This window comes from Saccopteryx leptura, chromosome 13 (assembly GCF_036850995.1).
Source record: "Saccopteryx leptura isolate mSacLep1 chromosome 13, mSacLep1_pri_phased_curated, whole genome shotgun sequence".
Classification (NCBI taxonomy): domain Eukaryota; kingdom Metazoa; phylum Chordata; class Mammalia; order Chiroptera; family Emballonuridae; genus Saccopteryx; species Saccopteryx leptura.
Genome location: NC_089515.1, coordinates 12,078,563 through 12,103,903, shown reverse-complemented (window position 1 = coordinate 12,103,903; position 25,341 = coordinate 12,078,563). Strand labels below are relative to the sequence as shown.

The following is a 25,341-nucleotide window of genomic DNA, read 5'->3' as shown; positions in this document are numbered from 1 at the left end:
AGGAAGCATCAACTCCCATATGTGCCTTGACCAGGCAAGCCCAGGGTTTCGAACCAGCGACCTCAGCGTTCCACGTCAACGCTATATCCACTGTGCCACCACAGGTCAGGCTACTTTGGTAACATTTTAAAAAATACATAATTTTACACTTAAGAGTAGCTAAGCCTTGTTCTCATATGTGAATCTGAGAGAATCTTTTTTAACATCTAAAATATGTTTTTGCTCTAAGATGTTTCTTCAAGGCTGCTCTGTGAGCACCCTGAATGCCAGCTGGTGGCAATTCCATCACATGGCAGCAGAAAAACTGTTTGCAAACACTATGATCTTTAGAGAAAAAAGGTTTACTACAAACCCAATATAAAAATATTCTGAGGTCTCAATCTACTCTTGACTTCAGCACAGCCTTGTGTGCCCTTGGCAAAGAAATACATCAGCTAGAGTTTTCACAGCTCAACCAACAAGAAAACTTTCTACCACTTACAGCTAGCTAAAAAAGGACAGTTGTCTCACTGCACTGCATGCCTTCTATGTCTAGAAGTATCTGGGCAGTTGATGAGGCTGTGTCAAGAAGGGAAGGTGTTATTAAAAAAAACACAAAATTTAAAATCATACAAATAAAGAGTATAGTCCCAACTCCTAGATATTTGTTTCAGAATAATCAGGGAGGGGAGTGTGGGAAGATAGAGATAATCAAACGTGGCCACAAGTTAATTATTTTGCTACAGATAGTGAGGGTTCACCGAACTACTGACTTCTAAGTAAGTTTGAAATTTTCCATAATGAAGAATTAGAACAGGTTGTTCAGCCTGACCTGCGGTGCCGCAGTGGAAAAGAATCAACCTGGGATGCTGAAGTCGCCGGTTCAAAACCCTGCACTTGTCTGGTCAAGGCACATATAGGAGTTGATGGTTCCTGCTCCTCCCCCCTTTCTCTCTCTCTCTCTCCTCTCTAAAATGAATAAATAAGTAAAAATTAAAAAAAAAAAAAAAACAGGTTTGTTCTGTATACTAAAACAACCTGAGTTCCGTCTTCCTGTTCCTCTTCTATACCTTCCTTAGCAATATCATTTGCTTTTACTGCTTCTCTAAGTTCCAAATACTTATGCTTAAAAGTAAATTAACACTTATTCTTCAAACTTGTTCCTCCTGTCCTGTTTCTTATTGGCACCACCAATTTAATAGACACTTGGAAACCTAAAGTTACCGCCTACTCCTCTCCTTCTTACAACCAGTGAGTGCCACCTCCAGTCCCCTCCATAAAGTGACTCTTCTGCTGTTGGTCTGTGTTTCCTATTGGCCTGGTTCAGGTTTTCACAGTGTTAGAATGTTGTGATTTCTAAAATTATGCTTCCTCTTTTAAAACAAAAACAAAAGCCTCTATTTCTTTTCTTAAATAAGAAGCTATCTCACATGACTATTACAAAGACTTAGAGAGTTCACAGATGTGGAGCATCTCGTAGAGATCTTGGCATGTAATGGGCACACTGAACCTGGTTTTCTTTTTTCTCTGAGCTCAACTTTTATCCAACTGGCTTCCTCACTGAATCTCTAACGCGATCACATAATATCCTGATTCTGTCCCTTCACTATTTCTTCCACTTCCATCCCATTTCTCGTCTCTAAAGCTAAACTGTCCTTAACAGTCAGTTCAAATGTCATTTCATCCTTTCAACAGCTATGCTCACTTGAGAATAGAGACACCAATCAAAGTTCAAAACTCAGAGACTACCGTCTTATTTCAGGCTCAGGAATACAGACAACATTATAGCCTGCCTTAGGAAGGAAGCAGAACAAGCAGTCACAAACAGGCAATTTGGGAGTTCTGTGTGCTTTTTGCCTTTTATTCTCAAATAAGAAACGAGCAAATATGTGTGTGCTCCAAATTCTCCTAAACCAAATATAAACTAGATAAATCAGGTGATCGTTTTCAAAATGTTTCTTCATTTATTGTCCTTCAGAGACACATCAGTATTCTTTTAAGTAATGAGTCCCTCTGCTGCACTTAAATATAATTACAAAACCTCAATTAGCCATGATTTTATGGTGCACATTATTATGTAAAGTATGTCACACTATTATAAAATTACATGTAAGCTAGAAAGAAAACAAAGTACAAGTGGTTCAAAATACTCTTAATGTTCTCTGTGTATTGAATGAGCCTAAATTTTCTATTTTACTTAGTTCAATTTATATTACATTAAAGACAATTCATACCTAAGCTCCCCCAGGCTTACTAAGGCTTGTGCTGCCATATAACTTCTCCTAAGAGACTGCTTGCTAACCAGTGATCCCATCACTAGCCACACCTGGTAAGCTCCTTTTCACTACTGAAGTTGTCTTTAAAAATCACCCCCTCTCTGTAATCCCCCCACGTCTCGCGCGCTTGCTTCCTCATCTGTGTTCCAAAAGCACTTTATTCTGCTATGCCGCTAGTCACCCTGCTTCCATGTCTGTCTCCTTCCAGCTCTCCCCAGATCCCCCACCCTCCCAACTACATTCTGAGACTGAGGAAAAGGGGTCCTGGGAGGTAGTACAGAGAGTGGTTAAGAGCAGACTCCGGGTTAAGCAGCAGGACTAGGAACGCCCTTCTGGACTTCCCAGCAATATGGCCTGGAGCGAACTCTGACTTTAAGCCTCAGTTTCCTCCTGTGCAAAAGGAGGGTAGTAAGTGCGCCTCTGCCTCCCAGTGCTGTTACAAGGATTACAGGCAATAACGAAAAGCGCCTCTCACGCCTCACTTGCCAGCTTCTTTCTGACGAGGCAGTTGAAAGCGCTAAGCACACAGGTTTCAGAGTCAGTACTTGGTTCTGAATTGTGGTTCTAGCACTCACTAGCTCTGAGACCATGGGCAAACTACTTCAACTTGAAAGCCTCAGTTTCTTCATCTGTAGAAGAATGTTATTGATTAGATGAGAAAGTTCATATAAGCATTTGGCACAGCAATTTCCTATCACACTTTCTATTTATCTATTTTAAGGCTGGTCTCCTAGACACATTTTAGACAGCAAATGCTTCCTCTTCACAAGGAATCATTTCAGAACTCAGCTTTCACCATGTATAATGCTAAAGGTCATAGCTATTGGTCTTCCTCAGATTTCAGATTCTACTTGGCCATAAATTCCATTACCATACTAGTTGATTTTTTTTAATTGTGTTCTTTGTGAGGCTATCAAATTAACAATAGGCAATATGCCTCCCTACCCAAAGTATCACCTTTCTACCTGTGTGTCATGAAGCTTTATAACCAAGGCTTACAATAAAGTGAATAGATTAAGAAACTGACTTATAGAAACCAATGGAGAATCATTCTATTTATGGAATCCCTTGGTGTACACTATGCTGACAAAGTCCACACTTGGGAAAGTGATTTTGATTTCTGTACTCCTAAGGAGAAAAAAATACTCCAGAATAGTTGTGAAACTAAGAGCCAGGATAAAAAACACTGTTACAAAATCCTTACCCCCACTCTTCCACATATTCTCTACCTAATAAGAAATGTTCACTGTTATCCAAACTCCTAATTCTTCATAGAATAATCAATATCTAAAATGCTTCACAATTTCCTGAAGTGGTTTTATATATACACTGAACAAAAGAATGGTAATAGAGGCTGCAGGTGCCTCATAACAGAACTCAATAGCTGGTGACTCAAAGGTGAGTCAATGTTACCTGATATCCTGTACACCAGAGATAAAGTATCAAATGAGTTGCTCAGGGATCCAAATGTCTGATAAATCTCGTATCTTTTTATGTTCATCATGACCCATAACATGAGGGTCCCTTACCATAGCCTATGATCGATTAAATTAAAATTCTCAGTTTTAATAAAGCTTAAAAAAGGGGGATAGAGAGAACAGAACCAGAAGAACTGTGCTCAAATCCAAATTCCTTGTGCTTCTCTTTACCAGCTCCCCAATACATGTCTTTAAATAAGTGAATATAAAAATGACCACTTTCGCCTGACCAGGTGATGGCGCAGTGGATAGAACGTCAGACTGGGATGTGTAGGGCCCAGGTTCAAGACCGCAAGGTTGCCAGCTTGAGCGTGGGCTCATCTGGTTTGAGCAAGGCTCACCAGCTTGAGCCCAAGGTCGTTGGCTTGAGCAAGGGGTCACTTGGTCTGCTGTAGCCCCTCGGTCAAGGTACATATGAGAAATCAATCAATGAACAACTAAGGAGTCGCAATGAAGAACTGATGTTTCTCAGGCCCTGGCCAGTTGGCTCAGTGGTAGAGCATCGGCCTGGCGTGCAGAGTCCCAGGTTTGATTCCCGGCCAGAGCACACAGGAGAAGCGCCCATCTGCTTCTCCCCCCCTCCCCCTCCCCCCCTCCTTCCTCTCTGTCTCTCTCTTTCCCTCCCGCAGCCAAGGCTCCATTGGAGCAAAGTTGGCCCATGCGCTGAGGACGGCTCCATGGCCTCTGCCTCGGTGCTAGAATGGCCCTGGTTGCAACAGAGCAACGCCCCAGATGGGCAGAGCATCGCCCCCTGGTGGGCATGCCGGGTGGATCCCGGTTGGGCACATGCGGGAGCCTGACTGCCTCCCCGTTTCCAACTTCAGAAAAAAATAATAATAATAAAAGAATTGATGTTTCTCATCTCTCTCCCTTCCTGTCTGTCCATCTGTCCCTGTCTCTGATTCTATCTCTGCCACAAAAAAAAAAAAAATGACCACTTTCTTTATTTCTAGCGCATCTGTAAATTATTAATACATGCTTTCATATACATCCTTGGTTCTCATGACTTAACAATGTACAGCCTTATAAATCTTATTTCACATATGAAGAAACTAAAGATGAGAAAGTTCAAGCGGTATTCCATGATCACATAGTAAATGGCAGTCAAAACTATAATGATCCACTCAACCCTGTGCTTCCTACAACACCAAGGTGTACAAGCAAAACTATACATCAACTGAAAATTATATATCTAATATTTTTGAAAGTTAACTTAGCAAGCGAGGCAACAGGAGTCCCTAGGTTATGATAAAAATAAGTAAACTTCAGGGTAGACCAGTAGTCCTCAAATATTTTGTTCACAAAATTCCTATACATTTTTAGAAATTACCTGTAGTAAGAACTCCAGAGAGCTGTTGTTATATCTACTGATATTTACTGCATTCGAAATTTAAAATAATACTTTTAAACATAAGAATTACACAAACTCACACTCCATTAGCCATCAGTGTGATAATGTCATTACATGTCAGGTAACTCCTGGAAAACTCCATCATACAGTTGTGAGAGAAGGAGAGTGAAAAAGGCAAATAACAATTCTTAAATTCTAAGTGATAACCTTGTCTTACTGTAAGGACATCACTTCTTACTAGATTAAAAATAAAACTTGAAGGAAGAAAGGACTGTTTTCTTTATTCTCTCTTAGCACTAATTCTCTTTGCAGTACATAGTGCCTGGACAAAGATGATATCAAACATCTACTGAGTAAATTTGAATGTCTTCTGAAGTCTAGTGGATGGGGGAAGAGAAAACATCTTAAGGCAAAATTATTACCTCCCTACTATAGTAAAGACAATGAACAATAAGGTAAATAAGACAGATGTCTGATCTTCTAAAGCCAGTCAGATGTATCAAACGGACAAAAACTCCATTTTAGGTATGAAGTAAAGACAGTTAAAGATTGATCAAGAGGCCCTGGCCGGTTGGCTCAGTGGTAGAGCGTCGGCCTGGCGTGCAGAAGTCCCGGGTTCGATTCCCGGCCAGGGCACACAGGAGAAGCACCCATCTGCTTCTCCACCCCTCCCCCTCTCCTTCCTCTCTGTCTCTCTCTTCCCCTCCTGCAGCCAAGGCTCCATTGGAGCAAAGATGGCCCAGGCGCTGGGGATGGCTCCTTGGCCTCTGCCCCAGGCGCTAGAGTGGCTCTGGTCGCAACAGAGCTATGCCCCGGAGGGGCAGAGCCTTGGCCCCTGGTGGGCAGAGCGTCACACCCTGGTGGGCGTGCTGGGTGGATCCTGGTCGGGCGCATGCGGGAGTCTGTCTGACTGTCTCTCCCCGTTTCCAGCTTCATAAAAATACCAAAAAAAAAAAAAAAAAAAAAAAAAAAGATTGATCAAGAGAAATGAGAAAGTTAATATATACTTTTAACTGTTTAGCTTTCTCCTCATTTCTCTGAATCCCTCCAAAAAGTAGCAGAGCTCCTTCTGAAGTATGATTTTGAATTTTATCTGTATCACTCTCTTAGCTCATTACCTAAAATCAGAACTTATTAAATGAAAATATTTTAAAGATGATTTGTATATGCATATTTGAGAAAAATCCTAAATTAGACCTATGCAAAAGTAACAGAGAAGTGAATAATGATATCGCAATTTACATAATTATTTTCTCTAAGAACTTCCACAACTTTAGATTTTTACTTCAACAACTTTAGATTTTTACTTCAGACAGTCTCAAAAATAGCAAGTTACACAATTTTCCCAAGGATACACTAAATGAACAAATCAATAGTAATTCCAGAAATAAAACAAATTCCTCATGATGTAATCTTACTGTTTCAGGGCAAGAGGCTGTTACTTTTTTCTTTAACTTATTTATTGACTTTAGAGAGAGAGTAAAAGAGTAAGATAAGAGAGAGAGAAACATCAATTGTGTCCCACTTATTTATGCACTTATTGGTTGATTCTTGTATGTGCCCTGAATGGGGATCGAACCTTCGGTCATTGGGATGATGCTCTATCTGAGCTACCAAGCCAGGGCCAAGGCTGAGTTACTTTCAAGAGAAATCTTAAGAGCACAGAGCACTCCCAAGGCTCCAACAATTATTACCATAGAGTCTGGTTTAATAAATTGTTGACTGACATGAATCTTGGAATAACTGAGTCCAAATTCTAATTCTATACTACTAAAAAATTCAAATATTAGAGTAATTTATCCAAATATTTTAAGTAGCAATTTATTTTTTAAATGGCCTATAATTTAGATAAATTGTATTCATGGGCTTTATTATAGACTAAAACTGTCACAAATCTTCTCATTATACTTCATTAATCTCAAAAATATCTAAAATAAATTCAATCTGAATTATCTATCACTCCAGTATTAGTTTTAAAAAGACACGTTATTTTGCTACAAACATATTTTAAATTCTTTTAATGTCAAGAGACTGCAATTCTAGTCCTATTAAAATCTGAAGTTAAATACTGAGAACTAATAACCTTTCCAAATATTAAAATAGATCAGACACCAACCTGTCCTAAATTTTACAGAAAATATTATACTTAATAATGGTGAGGGAAAAAAAGATTTTCAATTCATTATAAAAATAATTATCACACAATACAATCAGCTATAATAGAATGGTTCTTATTTCAGCTACAGCAAGTTTCACAGAACTAAAAGCTTTGAATTATTTACTTGCTTGACCAATTAACTAAGGTAGCAAGATTGTGTAGTCAGCAACCACAATAATCCTTAGTAATGAGGATGAGCATAATCTAGCATTCATGAGACTACTGTTTATAAATTGGCATATAACTCAAAAAACAGATATACTATTTACTAGATATTAATATTTGCATTAAATAGTTATATATAAGAACAGAATACAGTCAATTTTCAAAATATAGATTCTTGTAGTCAGCTACTAAACAGAAGTTATATCTGCCCATTGCTACTTAAGATTTTACAGCAAAATGTAGTAGTCACTTACATAGATTATACAGGTAGGATACAGAGTTCATCCTAGGAGATATACCAACTTGTAAACATATTTAAAGCACAAATACCTATTTTAAATGGCATGTACCTTACCAACAAAACAAGAATACATAACAGGTACCTAATACAAAATAATAAACCTAACTAAAACATTTTTACTGTGCTGTTCACAGCATTTTTGTTTTTAAACATATACCATCAAGAACCAACTATGCTGGGAAGTGGGAAGTTTTCTGGCTTTTTTACCAATACAATGCAAATCAAAGCACAGATATTTCAGTACTCCACCATATCATAAGCTCCAGCTACAATACATGAAGTATTCATGGGCATAAACACCCAATGTACTCATTGTAGAAGAAAGAAAAATACTCTGCTGATTGCATAAAAATTGATAATTATGCACCAGAGCAGTAAAAATAAGTTTTACTGTTATTTTATACCAGTCCAAGGAAAGTATAATCTAGTTTATCAATACCGACCTTTCCTAAGAAAGTGGAATTAAAAACAAAGGCTTCTGGAGTGCCAGAGAAGGTTACAAACACATTCACATTTTGTTTTTGCTTGTGTGTGGAAATGAGAGAAGGTGTTCATAAGAGGTCCCACAGACCTTGAAGTTAGCATGGCTAATTGTTGGCGACCTCCAGCAGCATTACTAATGCACATATGCATATGTGCACGTGTTTCTGTGTGTTCTGGCAGCGCACTCCTTTTTAATACCGATTTTACAAAGAGAATTGGATTAAATATCATCACCCCACGTTTACAACCACCTTCAAGCATAAAAGGTTAAATAAGATATGTTCTATATATTTTGTTTAAGAAATTTAAAGAATACAGGTACTCTTTAGATCTAGCACTTCAGTTCACTCTGTGAAAATTAATCAAATGTACACCTAGGATTTGGGCAGTGTGTATGTACATACACAAACACATGCACAGGCATATATATTGCTCACAAAAATTAGGAGATATTTCAAAATGAACATGAACATCAGAAAAGCAAACGACCAGTCAAAGAAAGTTGTTCTGATGGGCGCGTGCTTGCAGTGTGGGAACAGCCAGGAATCAGAGTGGACCAAGAGGAAATGTTACAGAAGACATCAGAGAAAGAGAGAATGCCAGAGGGGAGTAAAGTAGTGAATGAATTCGATCCATACATACTGCCTGGAGTAGCGCCCATATTACACTTACAAACCAATGTGGAGGGTCAGATTTTTATTATACTCCCCATTTTATTAATTAAGGACAAAGGGAGGAGGAGATAGAAAAGGAGATACAAGAGGGGGGAGGGGGAGAGAGAATGGGGAGCAGAGAGTGAGAGAGGCACCTCCTAAGTATATAAGAATCTTCTATATATGTGTTTCAGCACAGAGTTAAGTGTACACCTCAAACAACATTTTCAGGGGGATAAAATTAAAAGGTAGGAGTACATTCTTAACTTATTTATGCTCCTAAATACTATTAGAACATTTGTAAAAACCTAGCCAAAACAAGAACTAAAAACTGAAAAAGAAGGAACCTAGTATCTACACAAAGATATAGGTAGAAAAATGTTTATGGTATCATTATTTATATTAGTGAGAAACAAAAAATTTTTAAAAGGAATTGGTTAACCCATAGTACTTCTGACTAATGTAATTCTAAGTACCCGTTAAAACAAATGAAGTAGATATAGTTAGAAAACCCAAGATATCGGAAGCAAAACCCCCCCCCAAAACAAAAGAAGCAAGATATTAACACTGGGTACCAACTATGATTCTGCTTTATAAATCAATAAATTAGAATAGATTTAGAACAAATATGGATACAGAGTCCCCACATTTGTTTTCTTTAAAGATATTACAAGAGTTTTCACTTTGATATTTCATACTTTCTAACTAAATTTTTACAATGAGCTCATCACTCATTTGAAAGGGGAAAATTTGTAATATGTCATCTAGCTGCTAGGTGCCTGACATGTATCAAGTATGGTCTGAAATATTTCTAGCAAAAAGTCTGACAAATGTAGGATAATCAATATGTATATATTAATATAATTAGATGCTAAAGGAAAGACATTTATTCAGTAGGTATCATAATCATGTATGTGACATTTATTATACCCAATTAGATAAATTTCCGTTTTCATTTTATAGATACAGACACTGAGACTAAGCAAAAAGAAGGCCTTTGTCTAAGGCAGGCGTCCCCAAACTGCGGCCTGTGCATGCGGCCCCCTGAGGCCATTTATCCGGCCTGTAGCACTTCCGGAAGGGGCACCTCTTTCACTGGTGGTCAGTGAGAGGAGCACTGTGTGTGGCGGCCTCCAACGGTCTGAGGGACAGTGAACTGGCCACCTGTGTAAAAAGTCTGAGGATCCCTGGTAAGGTTTCTTGCTCAGTATAGTGCTAAAGCTCTATAGACTAAAACAGACAACTTACACTTGTACACACTATTCCAAAGTTCTATAGACTAAAACAGACAACTTACACTTCTCTATAGCCTCAACCCAAAAGAATGAAATCAGTCTCTACTGGCAGGCTCTACTCTGTACCTGCAATTCTATTCACTGAAGGTCAATGGCCCTTATATCTCATTCTTCCCTAGTACAAACACAGCAGTATGTGGTTTTATGACAATCTTAGAAATGTGGCAAGAGAGATTCTGAAACTACTCTGTAAAACTTCTGCTAATAGCCAGGTAGTTGCTTTATGACTTTCCAATCAAGTGTGATGTGCTCTGATGCCTAGCCAAAAGTGTTTCTGGGGCCTATGGCTCTAGGGAGGAACAAAGGGATGTTTTAACAGCACTTGCTTCCTGGTGCCCTTGTTCTGAGAAAATGGAGAATGTGATGGGAAGAAACGCTGGGTCAGTATTAACTTCTAAACAAGGTATTTAGTGTTAGAAACTCTTATTGAACAATATACTCAAAAATGTCTCAGCCTGTTATAGAGAATCTTGATAAGGTGGTGAGGGGAGAGACAGGCTGAACTTTCTTGAACAGAGGTTTTTTAGAAATGCTTGAGCTACATGAATCCTGAACACTGTCTATGCATTTTTCTGCAGAGTATCCAGTTTTTATTAGCTTTCTAAAATGATATGACTGAAAAACAGGTTGAAGAGTATCTTTCAATGTACAGTATATGCATATGTGCTCCTTTCTGGTAGGCATTTAAGAATAGTTGGGGTTTTCTGTCTGCTTTTTTAGGGTTTTTTGTTTAAGAGGTTAGAGCAAACCTTTTTTATAAAGGGCCAGGCAGTAAATATTTTAGAATCTGTGGGTCCATATGGCCTGTCACATATTTTTTTTTTCATTTTTTGAATTTTAAATGTAAAGTTTAAAAATGTAAAATACAATTCTCACCTTGTGGAGCTGATACCAGTGTATGTGCAAACGCCTATGCCTGCATAAGTAACAGAGCGTGCGCTTGGGGAATCTAGGTCTTTTTTTTAGACTTTCAGAAAGTCACCAACCCCTCTAAACCTAAGTTTCCAAGTCTGTAAAAATTACTGACCTCTCAAACACAGTAGTAGTTTTAGCCACTGAGATAGCAAGTTTATGGAACTGCCTACAGTACCTGGCATACAGGAAGCAATTTAGTGTCCTTGCCTCTGCCTATGCGACAGAGCATTAGTAATATTTGTAAGTCAATATTAAGTGTTTGATCAGGCATGCTCCTCCAATACCATCAACTTTATAATAATCTCCTTTGGCTATTTCCAGGAACAAATTGAGGCTTTCCTAGAAAGCCAAGAGATCTGTATATTACTGATTAGAATTTAACATTCTCCTCATAATTACTCTTCTCTGTTCCAGGTGTAAATTAAATTTCTTTGTAAGCAAAGACTTAATTGATCAATTCATTATTTTCCATCTAAATGTTTTTTTTAAACATCTATATCACAATAATTAAAAACAGCTTTAAGAAAACCCAACTTACAAGAAGTAAAACGAAACAATAAATTGGGGTATATTTTGGTGTACCAAGGAATCTAAGGTCACAAAACATCATACAAAACAAAATAATCAGGTCTGTGTCTTAGGACAGATACTGATCTTTCCTCTAACTGTTTCTCACAAAACTGAAGGTCTTAAAGATATTCAAATGCCGTTTAAGTGAGCTTTACTTATTTTCCCGCCTGACCAGGGGTGGCACAGTGGATCAAGCATGACCTGGAACGCAGAGGTCACTGGTTCACTGGGTAGTGGCTTGCCCAGTCAAGGCACTACCTGAAGCAACCATGAGTTAATGCTTCCTGCTCCTCCCGCACCCCTTCTCACACTCTCTCTCCTCTCTCTACAGTGAATAAACAATATTGTAAAAAAAACTGGTTTTCCCCTGAAAGACTAATCGTCTTGATAGAATGAATTGTGTCATAACCATCACCTTCATCATACCCACCACAACACTAGGTATTGGTAATCCTCAGAAAGTAGCTAATGAAAATAAATGATTTTCTAAAAACAATATAATTATTTATCTCTGCGACAACAAATGATAATTCCTTTTATATAGAGATATTCATCTGAGTAGTAGTACAAGAAAAAGCATAAAAGAGAAAAAATTAGCTACGACATTACATCATTACTCCAGAATAGCCAGAATTATACACTATGACCTTGTGTCCACTATCCCAAATATATAGTTCTTAACACTACTACATCAAACTATGATTCCTATAATCACAAAGAATTTTAATAGCTATTTTATAGTATTTTCCAGCCTCAGACATATTTAAAGTCCATATTTAGAAAAGTATGAAAGAGTTAAGTGAATACAGTACATTACTCTTAATTTTATAAATGATTTTGTCAGCTTCCAGAAAATTTACTTTGAAAGTTTTTAAGATAATATGGATTACTCAAAACCATCTTTACCTCAAATAATTGGTAAATTAAAAAAGCAATAATTAACATTAAGAATAAATGTTGTACTTCCCCAAAGAAGAAATAACTCAATTGCAAACCACATTTTGAATATGAGGCCTTCCAGACCAAGCCTAATTTACTTCTCTGGAATAAATGGTATATTTGGAGAAGATAAATATGAAAACAGCTCTAACTAAATACAGCTTTGTCCTTGTCTTTAATGAGGACAGTGGTCCTCCTCTATCTCCAGTCACTAAGAATGTTAAAAAATGTCCATAAATATTTATCAGAATGTTTTTTAGGAGTAAAAAACAGTTATAACAAAACAGTTATATTCAACCCTGACCGGTTGGCTCAGTGGTAGAGCATCGGCTTGGTGTGTGGATGTCCCGAGTTGGATTCCCAGTCAGGGCACACAGAAGTGCCCATCTGCTTCTCTACCCCTCCTGCTCTCTCTTTTCTCTTTTTATCTCTCTCTCCTGCTCCTACAGCCATGGCTCAGTTGGAGCAAATTGGCCCTTGGTGCTGAGGATGGCTACATGGCCTGGCCTCAGGCACTAAAATAGCTTGGTTGCCAAGCAACAGAGTAATGGCGCCAAATGGGCAGAGCATTGCCCCATAGGGGGCTTTGCAGGTAGATCCCAGTCGGGGTGCATGCGGAAGTCTGTCTCTGCTTCCCCACTTCTCACTTAAGGAAAAAAAAAAAAAGTTATATTCAGAAGACATTCCATGAACCTGAAAAGTTACATTTTCCCCAAATATTTGTTCTATACTCATTCATTAAATTCAAATAATGTCAATAAGTAGATGCACATCCCCCCATTACTCAGAGATCAGAAAAGTTAATGAAATGCCGCCATTATCTACGTTCTTACTATTACTATACTGCAGAGAAATGGAAAATGTTTCAAGGGATCTACAAAATATTTCTGGCAGAATGACTTTTTAAAATTCAACATTATATTGATGTCTGCCATGAAACTGTTCAATGACAGTCCCTTCAAAAATACCACTATGTAGCTATTAACTCATCCCATTTTCCCTGATTAGCAACAGTAATGCTCCCCATTAAGTGAGGGTCTCAAATTCATATGAAGACAGGCCAGGCAGGTACCATCAGTAAGGGTAATAACCAGGTGGGAACTATAAACTACACATAAGAGCTTCCTGTAGCTGCTACTGGACTCCATCTCTCCACCCAGTTATTGCTGTGAGGAATGCAGCCCTGGTACAAGACCTTCCAATTGTTCCTAAGAGAAGCCAGAAGTCCAAATCATGCAAAATCTTCCATTGTAAACGCTGGCAATTAAGAAACAACAAACAAACAATACACAATTCAAACCCAATAAAATGTATCTGCAAAGTGAATTTGGCCTTATAGCAGTCCTTAACCAGTGCTAGCTACACAGCAGTAATACCCTAGCACCAGAGAAGCCTCAGTAAGAATCTCAAATATTTGCATCCCAAACCTTAAACTCTCCAGGACTATTTATAGTCATATTTTATGTTGAAGACGGATTCTCCACGTAGTCAAGAACATTAGTGGTACCTTTCTAATTTTGGGGTTCATTTTTTAAAAAATACTACCACTTTTAACTATTTTGAAATACACATTTTAAGAAAAATATTAAAACAAGATTGAGGCCTGACCAGGTGGTGGCGCAGTGGATAGAGCGTCAGACTGGGATGCGGAAGGACCCAGGTTCGAGACCCCGAGGTCGCCAGCTTGAGCGCAGGCTCATCTGGCTTGAGCAAAGAGCTCACCAGCTTAGACCCTAGGCCCCTGGCTCCAGCAGGGGGTTACTCAGTCTGCTGAAGGCCCGTGGTCAAGGCACATGTGAGAAAGCAATCAATGAACTAAGAAGTCGCAACGCGCAACGAGAAACTGATGATTGATGCTTCTCATCTCTCTCCGTTCCTGTCTGTCTGTCCCTGTCTATCTCTGCCTCTGTAAAACAAGATTGAGGTGGCTGAATTTAGAATTATTAGTAAAATTAGAATTATAATATTTAGAAAATGTATACATATTAAAACTCTTTTAAAAGATTATATAATGTTTTACAAATTGTGTTAAGTAAAATGAAGTGTCAATCAGCTGGGTCCTTAGAAAGCAACCACTTGACTTCCTTCACATCTCTAGATGAGACATCAGGAACTGGCAGTCCTGATGAACCACCTTCACCTTAGCGATATGAAAATGGGAAAACAAATGGAGGGAAGAAGTGACAGCGATGTTAAATGGCAAGATATTTCTGTTATATAACAATGTCCAAGGATCCTAAGACTCAATACAATCCTAAGACTTCATTGCTTTAGCTCTACTAAGTAGATTAGATGGCTAAAAAGGATAAACTAGCAAGACCTTCTATTTGGAAACAAAATCTGCTGGATTAGAAAAAAAATGCTATGTGAGGCAGCACCCAAAGATTGAATCCCTTAAGAACAAGGTGGTATAGTTTAACAGAAAGGCAGCCTGCCTTTATCAGAGCTTGATTTCACCGCTTCACAGCTGTACGACTTTAAGAAAGTTATTTAACTACTCTGAGCACTGTGCTCTCAGCTATAAAAAAGGATAAACACTAGCTACTTTAATTCTCATTATGAGAATGGTGATACATCTTAAATGTGTTTTAATTTGTTCTCTTAGCTGAAACCTGAATCGCTTCACAACATCAGTAGTTTAAAACACTTCTGATAGAACTGCTACACACACAAGAGAACTCAACAATTCCTAAAACAGTCCATTCCATCCTCACACTTTTCTTTTTTTTACTAAACTAAAATCAGCTTACTTCAACCCAATCAAATTACATTCTAGTTTAATTCTTATTAAGTACAGCTAATTCAATTCTCACTAAACTCTAAGCTCCACAAAGACTGAAGCCCCAGCACCTAACAATGATGAGCACATAGTAGGTGTACAATATTTACAGATTAAGTGATACATTCTGTGCAGTATTTACTGATTGACCACTGAAATGCCTTCAATATAAAGAGCACAAATGTGTACATTTCCAGAGGTGATTACTTAATGTTTAAGGTTTAAAAGTTGAAATATAAATAACCAAATACATGCTATTTTTTTTTTTTTTTTGTATTTTTCTGAAGCTGGAAACGGGGATAGACAGACAGACTCCCGCATGCGCCAGACCGGGATCCACCCGGCACGCCCACCAGGGGGCGACGCTCTGCCCCTCCGGGGCGTCGCTCTGTCGTGACCAGAGACACTCTAGCGCCTGGGGCAGAGGCCAAGGAGCCATCCCCAGCGCCCGGGCCATCTTTGCTCCAATGGAGCCTCGCTGCAGGAGGGGAAGAGAGAGACAAGAGAGGAAGGAGAGGGGGAGGGGTGGAGAAGCAGATGGGCGCTTCTCCTGTGTGCCCTGGCTGGGAATCGAACCCGGGACTTCCGCACGCCAGGCTGAGCCAACCCGCCAGGGCCAATACATGCTATTTTTCAAAAATCCCTTCAGCTAAAGTAAATTAAAGCAATTTAGCTGTATTTTAAATGGTGATGCTGTTCCTTCAAAGCAATGGACCTATTAACAAACGTCCTAACTCCTATTCATAATTTCCTTCATATTTAACTGAATTCTAAGTCTAAATTAAAAAAAAAAAATCACACCCTCAAAATGACATGGAACCTTAATGCCACTGGCTATTCTGCATATAACCCCCAAATAATAACAAGTTAGTCTAAGTTTATTATCTGAGAGTTACCCAGAAAATATCAGCATCAAAATAGGGATAGAATATTGAAATCTGTAACAACTTTTCTCATGACGCTCTTAGCAACACACTGCTTAAACACTATAACTGATTTATAATTTAGTTACTTATGTCCCAGAGCCTAAAGAGCAGGTTCCATGAACTATATTCTATGTCACCGAACAGGAAATCAAACACAGTGAGCGGCCAATTCACTATCCTCTGCAAATCTATAGAAGTATTTCCATTATAAAGTCAATTTCTCCTGCCACCTGACAGTTTTAGTTTTAAGCTCTTACTCTGGGCTAGTAACCTAAACAAAACATAATTAGTAAGGTAACTCTGCCACAAACGCAAGTCAATAATCTATCCCAAACTCAAACATAAAATATTTCTGGGTTATCTGGGCACTAATGCTTGGGACTGAAAGAAAATTAGTAATCTAGACAAAAACAGGCAACATCCACTAACGAGCATTAGGTAAGGCAAATAACAGATTGACATAACTTTATAATAAAGGACAAAATCCAAAAGAATAATTCTGATGAACACAAAATTAAAGGACAGAAAGTGAAGTTAAATATTCAGCAGTTTTAGAATAGATATGTATGACCCTTTCTACTCCAACAACAATCTGTCCCAGACCAAAGTTTGACCCTACAAAACTTTCTTTTTCCTTCCACTTCACCTATAATAAAAATAAATAAAAAAACAAACCCTTGTACATGAATCAATAGACTCCATAAAATTAAGCCACCAGGTACAGGAGGGCTTTAAAAAGTTAAAAATCACTACCCATCATTAGAATGCTATATGCAGAATAAATTCAGGTCCTGTGCAAGGACTTTAACAGCCATAGAGAGTTGAGACACAGGAGAGAGAGCAGGAGGACACTATATATCCCAACTCGTTTCCCTTGGAAAAGTATTCCTTTACAACAGCTAGTACCTCTGCCCTGAAAGCTGTCAGAGCAAAAGTGGCCTGCAGTTGCAAAATAGGACAGCCCTGGGCTACCAGCACATTCTTCCTGCATGCACTCTGTGTCCAGGAACAATTTCTCAACGTGGCTAAGGTGATGCTGCAAGGTGCCCGGAACGCAGCAACCACAGTTTTCTCAACAGCCCCAGAGCCAGCTCCTGGGGACTGGGGTGGCCCCCCCTTCCACTTTCAACAGGCTGCTTCTCCGCACGCTGACGGCACCTTGTGTGCCCAAGGACTCGCGAAAAGGTTTCCAGGTTGTACTAACCGACGCCCTCCGGAAGGGAAGGTGTGCGCCACGGGCCTTTACCTGGGGCCCGGTGCTGCGCTGGGAAGATCCTGGGAGAAGCAGGCACTGGGGAGGCAGCCTTGGCCCTCGCCACTCACTGCACGCGGGCAGCAGCCTCCTGCCCAAGCCCGACTCCCAGCAGCCGGGTCCCCGCAACCCCGAGACACCTGCCCCTCTCCTGCACTCACCTGATCTTGTAACTGGGGAGGGTGTGCTTGCGCTTGATGACTTTCTTGAGCTGGTTGACGATGATGGAGGTGAGCTGGGGCATGGGCCGCCCTTCAAACTGGGAGCGCACCTCGAAGTCGATCAGCGGGTCCTCCACGAAGGAGAAGAACCAGTGGGTGAACGGCACGCGGGTCAGGACGAAGCGCAGCCTCCCCACCACGCGGGACAGCTTCACGAACAGGTAGGCGGACTTGCCGAAGACCAAGTCCACGTCGATGGCCAGGTGGAAGCCCCCGTTGTACTCCACCTCCGCCTCGAAGGCCAGCTCGTCGGGCGGCGCCTCCCCGTCGGCGCCGTCGGGCTCCCCGGCGGCCGAGGGCACGGCGGGCCGGAGCAGCCGGATGGTCTTGATGAAGGGCACGGTCTCGCCCAGGAACACCTCCCGCAGGCTCAGCCCCTCCAGCAGGCGCCCGGCCGTCTTGGTCTGCAGCAGCTCCTCGAACTCCACCTTGATCTTCTTGGTGACCCAGCGGCGGGCCAGCGCCGTGTCCCGCAGCTCCCGGAACAGGAACAGGATGGTGGCGTTGAGGAAGTAGCAGGTCTCCCGCGTCGGCGGGCCGGGGGTCTCCGGGGTCGGGGTCGGGGTGGCGCCGCCCTCGGGGGCCCCGCCGGAGGGCTCCTCGGCCCCGCCGCCATAGAGGTAGTCCCGCAGGGCCAGGCCCGGCACCGGCCTGATGTAGCGGACGCCGTCGCGCGCGCGGGCGGCCTCGTCCGGCGGCGGCTCGGGCTGCCTGCGGTACAGCAGCAGGAACTGGGCGAGCAGAGTGAGGAAGGAGCCCAGCACGGCCGACGCCAGGATCATGAGCAGCAGCCCCATCCCGCCACCGCCTCCGCCCGGACCGCTGCCCCCGCGCCTGCGGCGCGGCTTTCTTCACGCCGCCGCCTCCGCTGCCTCCATCTTGAGGACATCGGGCGGCGGGCTCCGGGCGAGCGGCACCCTGGGCCTCGTCTGGCGGCTTCGGCCGGCGCCGTACAACGCCCGAGCCTGCGGCAGCCCGCGACTCCTCAGACACTCGGGGAGGCGGTGGGTTAGGCGGCAGCGGCCGTGGCGGCCGCGGGGGCGGGAGGAGGGGGCGGGACAGCGCGTCCTTTCGCCCTTCGCTCATTGGGTAAACGGCTCACTACGTCACTGGCGTGCTCGCTCCCGGCGGCGCAGCCTGGCAGCCAGCGCCCGGGCGCGCGCGGGTCCTTTTTTTGACTGTTCAGCACCCTCCCTGCCGGCTCCCCTACACCAACATTCCATTCCCCCGCGATCCACGTGGCTGTCACTTCTGAAGCCACTATCGAAATCCGAGAGGATAACTGGGGCCGCCGGTTGGAGGATAAGAAGGCCGGGCGGAGATGGCGAGGCGCGTTTTTGATCCTGGCCATCCCGTTAATTCCTAGCGCGCCCATACGCCCTCCTTGGCCGCGGTCCCTCTGCTGCAGCGTGGTTCTTCCACTCGCGCCCTGCGATGTGGGCTGGCGGCGGCTTTCCCCGCACGGCAGTGCCACAGAGGGTCCAAACTGGACGTCGGGAGACGTCCCAATCCCAGGACAAGAGAGGACTGACCGGCAGCCTCAGAGACCGCGGTCCCTAACCTCCGCTCTGCGTCCGCGGAGGGTAGGCCCTGGGAAGGAGAGACACAGAAACAGTGTAAGATTTACCACCTAAGTGGATGTTCGAGGTTTAAATGAGAAGGAAGTAAAAGAGCTGGGACAGGAAAGGTGAGTGAGATGTCTGGCAGATGGATTAGTGGCTCGTTTTCAAGTTCTTGCAGTGGGTGAAGCCCGTGTGTATTGCCACCTTTAGTCCATCCCTGAGGTGCTTAGTGTTAGCCCCCGCCCATTTTACAGATACAAACACTGACGCACAGAGGCAAAGAAAGTGGCCTCCTAGGGTGACACAATGGAGCCTGGTTTGTCTAACCCTAACCCTCGATCACTTTCTCTGTAGCATGACATCGAAATTGCTAGAGTTGGAAGGGGGTTACTGGTTCCCTGATGCACTGGAAGGGAGAGTTGAGGAGGGGGGGGGGGTCAGGAAAGTCTTCAGGGAATTTTGCACAAGGGAGTACCTTGACCAAAGCCATAGAGGTGATGTAGCCAGGTAGCCCAGCACGTTGTTATTCCTCATGCCCCCTGGCTACCTGGTTGTTAGATTCTGCTTCTGTGGCTCCCATCACATGGACACCACCGCAGTTCTACCTCTGGTTCACGAGGGTTCGATATTACATACCGAAAAGGCAGACCAACCAGTTCTGGTTGGGCCTGAGGAGCCAGGGCAGGGATCCCCTCTAGCCAGCCTTCAAGATCTTCAAGCCAGTGCTTGTCTTGACTCTGGGTGATTCTAAAGCAAACACAGAGTATGGCCACATTCTGACGCACCTGGAGCAGGTACAGGACTTAGGAACCAGTCTCATCTGATCTTACTCATGCCCAGGTATAAGTCCAGATGGTTCTTTTACTACAAAAATGTAAGAAAATTGTCTTCTGGGGAACTAGGCCCAACCCCTCCCATTCCACATCCTAAGGAAGTCCAAAGCCATGCTGGGATTTCTGGGAGCTTGAGGCAACTTCTGTTCTTGAGGTCACCTCTGGCTCCTGGCTTCTGCTTCTGGGCTGCTGCCCCGGTTCTCTACGGTTTCAACCCAAATGGAAAATATAGACTCTTCCTCAACTTCCATCAAAAACTTTGTTTATAAAACATATGCACAGAAAATGTCACAGAAGATGGAGATGGGGTAGACAAAAAAAAAAAACAAAAAAACACCATAGTTCCTCATGTTACTGAGATACAAAACTCTCAAACTGTATACTGACCTGTCCTGCAACTTGAAATAGTCTTCAAACACTTCCTCACCCACATGGAAAGCTGTTCTTCATGGGAGTGAATCCTCAGTTTCATATTCCATCTCACAGTCTCCTCCCTCTTCTTTCTTCCCTCCTCTTCTTTCCTATTCCTCAGATTATTACCCCCGGGAATCCCAAATCTTTGAAATCCATTACAGAGTGCTTTGATTCCCCAACAAAACTGGTCTCCCAAGGGATGCACTCCAGATCCATGAAGAAGCCCAGCACACCTTTTGGGAAGGTAAAAGAAAAAGACTTCCCTTGAGTTATAATGGCAACATTGATTGAACAGTTACAATAATAATAGTAATATTTATACAGCATTGATTATGCGCCAGGCACAGGGCTAAGTGTTTTCTGTTCCTTATGCCATTTAAAAATCAGAATGTTAGTGAGTGTTGGTTCTGTCCCAACACCCTGCCCAGACCTGGGTAGCCCGCCCAGCCCCCAGCTGGCTGACCCCACCACAGCCCACCTGGGCAGCCCACTCATGGTTCTAATCTGCAAATGTCTGCGAGCTTGGGAGCTTTGGTACTTTAGCCTTTCACTAGATCATCAGCTAACCCAGGGTTTCTTAACCTTAGCACGATTGCCATTTGGAGTTGGAAAATTCCTTATTGTTAGGAATTTCCTGATTGTGAATTGCAGGAGGTGATACTGTGTAAATAGAAGCTTATTATTTTTTATGGCATTCCCTGAAAGAATATAAATTCAGCAACCTTTTTATTTTTCTTGAATATTAATGCTGGTTCATAGAAACTCAAGTCTGAGACTCTTTGACTCTAGCTCTGAAAATCTATGATTCTGGGTAGGTATTTGAAAGAAGAAGGTACTGAGCTTGCATGCGGACCTTTTAATGAGTTATAAATGACATCTTTGAAATTAAGCTGCCCCAACAGCCTTCATGGGAAGTATCCATTTTAAGGGAAAAGGCTGTTCAATACTGGAAGATATAAGACAAGCATTCTCACCAAGTAGAGGGAGATATGCATCACTTCCGCTGCTAAACTCTGAGTCCTTCCTGGTGACCAGCAAACAGGATGAGAAAGCCAAACCATGTGAATGTGGAGAGTTTGGAAGTAGGGTGAAAACCAACATGATAATGATAGTAATATAAAATAATGCAAATGTAGCAAAATACGGTAAAAAACAGAGAAGTTTAGAATGATCTAAAAATGATACATTAAACCATTTTTGAAACTGTCAGGATTCAGTATCAACCATTTTTGAATGTCCAAGCCTGTGCCAGGCTCTGGAGATACTGAATGAATAGGACAGAATCCCTGCCTTTGAGGTTGCTAGACATATATGTGTGTAACTGATGTTAGACGCAGTACCTAGTGTGTTGTGAGAACAGAGCCTTCTGAAATTGGATTTATGTTAAGGAGACTGGGAAATCTCCAGGAACTCAGCTGCACAATTTTCAGCTCGTGTTCTGTCAGAAACATGGGAGTGAGATGGCTACTTTTTTCTCTCTGTGTCTCTCTGTCTCTTCTCTCTCTGCCTCACCCCCTCCCTCACCCCAACACATTCCTTCTGGCCCCAACCCCACCGAATATCTTGTCTCTTCAACTCTCTGCAAGTCTGTACCATTTCCCTCTTGGTTCCTACTTCCTTATAGCCTCGGCATGCAGGCAGCTTTGAAAGGCACTGGCTCTATACCCAAATCTAGAGGGTCCTATGTTTCCGGTGCCTAGTGTGACCTGTTATTTCAATTTCAAGTGCTGGAGGAGAAACCCTAATCCTCGTATTTATGCCAGAAGGGCTGCTGGTGGGTGGAGCAGTTTCTCCAAGGCTGGGGAGAGGATGGAGAATGAGCACAGATGGGCAGTTGTAGGTCAATAGGGGATGAATGGTCAATTCTAGCTGGGGAATGTGGGAAGTTTCTTGGGGCAAATGGAATTTGCATTGGCCTTTGCTGACTAGAAGGACATTCTAATCAGGAGGAGGCCAAAGCTTAGAAATTGGAAATCCAGTAGAGTTTAGTGAAGTTGAGACCAGGATGGTTGGAGGGTGATTTGAAAAGGGTCAGTGCAGGAGGAGAAGAGATAGAGATAAGATAGTCAAGTAGGATTGAGCCACATTAGGAAGGGTTTGAAATGTCAGGGCAAGTTTGGCTTCTGTTTTGCAGTCTTTGTAAAGTCTCCAAAGGTTTTTAAGCAAGAGCATGACTTTAAAACTCTTTTCTTTCCAGCAGCTAAGTAGCACTGTTGCTAGAGTGATCTTTCTCCAGTACAAATCTGATCTTGTCACTTCATTGCTAAAAATTCTTCAATGGCTCCCCACAGCTATATTAATAATAATGGCTGTCATTACATCAAGAGCATAGTAAATGGGAAGCTTTGTGCTCAGCACTTTAGAAACATGTACATTCTCACAGTTGCCTTTTGGGGTAGGTCACATCATCTCCATTTTATAGATGAGGAAACAGCCCCATAATGCATAATGTATAATGCAGATAACCTGATAAAGGTCACTACTTCATGAATAGAGGCACAGAGGTTTGAACAAGCTCTGTCTAACTGCAAAGCCTCTCATTTTAGGGCAATGTTCTTTTAGGGATACAGTCCAAACTCGTTAGCATGGTGTTGGGCAAATGAATTTGTAAAATCTGTATTTTTTGTTTGCTCACTTTCAGTGTTAAAAATTGGCACTGGGCAGCACCAGGTATGTGATCTGTGAAATTACTAATTACCTTTCTGCTTGGGAAGGACCACTGTTATGCTAATATTACTGGAGGAGAGGTTTTCAAACCAGAAAAGTTTTAAAAGGAGAGAAGGAGAAGGAGAAAGAAGAGAAGCCAAGATGGCAGGGAAAGAGAGAGAAGCCAGTTTTGCAGAGAAAGAAGCCATGTTGGCAGATGGGGAACCAGAGGTGAGGGGCTTTGGGACTGATGAGGCCTTTGATTCTAGGAGGAACCGGAGAAGATTCTCCTGGTTGTGGAACTGGAGAATGTTTCAGTGGCTTTGGGAGCCCTGTGTGTTTGCTCGTCAGCCGGTGCGAGTCTTGAATAAAGGAATGGCCCACCATTTTTTGGCTCCACTGTTTCTTTACTGTCTGCCCGAATCCAATGGGAACCTGTATGTCTATGGCCACAACAGTAGTGACTATTGGCCTTACACATGGCAGACCATTTTCTTTGTGAACTGGGTTGTGCTTACACTTCAGCCCACCCCCCACCCCCTTCCATGCACACTGTCAACAAACCCCGTTGGCTCTTCCTTCAAAATACACTTAGAATGTCACCACTTCTTACCACATATTCATCATCCTGGTTCAAGCACCATCTTGGGCCTGAATTACTCGAGTAATCTCTTACCTGGCTTCTTGGCTTCTGCCCCTGCCACCGCGATCTGGGTTTAAACACAGAAGCTGAAGTGACCATGTTAAAAGCAGAAGTTTGGTCGTGTCAGTCATCTGCTCAGAAATACCCGTGGTTCCCATGCTGGGCAAAATAGTGCATTTCCCCCCAAAGATGTCCACGTCCTAACCCCTGTATGTTATGTTACGTGACAAAGGGGAATTAATGTTGTAGATAGTTGCTAATTAAAGGTTGCTAATCAGCTGACCTTAGAATAGTACGATTATTATGGATTATCCAGTTGTGCCCACTGTGATCACAAGTCCTTAAAAGCGGCCGAGAGAGACAGAAGAGAAGATCAGCATGAGATGACATGCGCACTGCTGACTTGGAAGGTGGGAGGGGTTAGGAGCAGGCATGCGGGCAGCCTCGGGAAGCTGGACATGCAAGGAAGTGGCTCTCTGAGAGCCCCCGCAAGGAACGCACCCCTGCCAACACCTTGACTTCAGTCCATTGAGATCTGCTGGAGGTTGGGCTTTTGACCTCCAGAACTGTAAGACTAGAGGTCCCCAAACTTTTTACACAGGGGGCCAGTTCACTGTCCCTCAGACCGTTGGAGGGCCGGACTATAAAAAAAACTATGAACAAATCCCTATGCACACTGCACATATCTTATTTTAAAGTAAAAAAACAAAACGGGAACAAATACAATATTTAAAATAAAGAACAAGTAAATTTAAATCAACAAACTGACCAGTATTTCAATGGGAACTATGGGCCTGCTTTTGGCTAATGAGATGGTCAATGTCCGGTTCCATATTTGTCACTGCTAGCCGTAACAAGTGATATGACGCATTTCCAGAGCCGTGGCGCATACGGCCGTGTCACCGGAAGTAGTACTGTATGTGGGCGACGCCACGCTTTGCAGCCTCTCACTGACCACCAATGAAAGAGGTGCCCCTTCCGGAAGTGCTGCGGGGGCTGGATAAATGGCCTCAGGGGGCCGCATGCGGCCCACGGGCCGTAGTTTGGGGACCCCTGTGTAAGACAGTGAAATTTGTGTTGTTTAAGCCCCTGTTGTTTGTGGTAGTTAGTTATAGCAGGCACAAGACATGAATATGCTCTGGCAACAAATCCTGTTGGCCTTGCGAGTTCCCACTCTCCAGCTACAAGGTGAGAGCCAAACGGCCCAGCCCCTGTTACCTCTGGAGCCCCAGCCTCCACTCTCCACCTCATTCCCTCTCCAGCCACGCAGCTCTGTAGAATGAACGCATGCTTTGAACCTTCATTTCGGGGAAGAAAGAGAGGAGAGGGGGACTTGCCCAGTGATCCGCAGCAAGGACTTGAACCCAGGACTCTTGCCCAGCTACCAGTAGGTTATTTCTGTTGTACTTAATTTTGCTTTGGCTTGCTCTCCCCAGAAAATCTTGTGATTAAACCTCCTCTGATCACCTAGCAGAGTGTTTAAATTCCCTTCCAACGAGGGG

The 25,341-nt window shown here is 42.6% G+C and overlaps 1 protein-coding gene and 1 long non-coding RNA gene across 2 annotated transcripts in view; one reads left to right on the top strand and one right to left on the bottom strand.

Moving 5' to 3' along the window:
- Nucleotides 1-18,780, bottom strand: part of PDZD8 (PDZ domain containing 8) — a 57,428-nt gene extending 38,648 nt beyond the window's left edge. Inside the window, exon 1 of the mRNA XM_066355523.1 lies at nt 17,682-18,780. Within this exon, the coding sequence (XP_066211620.1) occupies nt 17,682-18,538 (857 nt within the window). The 5' untranslated portion in view covers nt 18,539-18,780. The remainder of the gene's footprint in view (nt 1-17,681) is intronic.
- A 150-nt stretch (nt 18,781-18,930) lies between these two features.
- On the top strand, nt 18,931-23,582 carry LOC136384774 (uncharacterized). Its single transcript, XR_010747651.1, has 3 exons — nt 18,931-19,428; nt 20,669-20,794; nt 23,466-23,582. It is a non-coding gene; the product is annotated as an uncharacterized lncRNA (long non-coding RNA).
- The last annotated feature ends 1,759 nt before the right edge of the window (nt 23,583-25,341 follow it).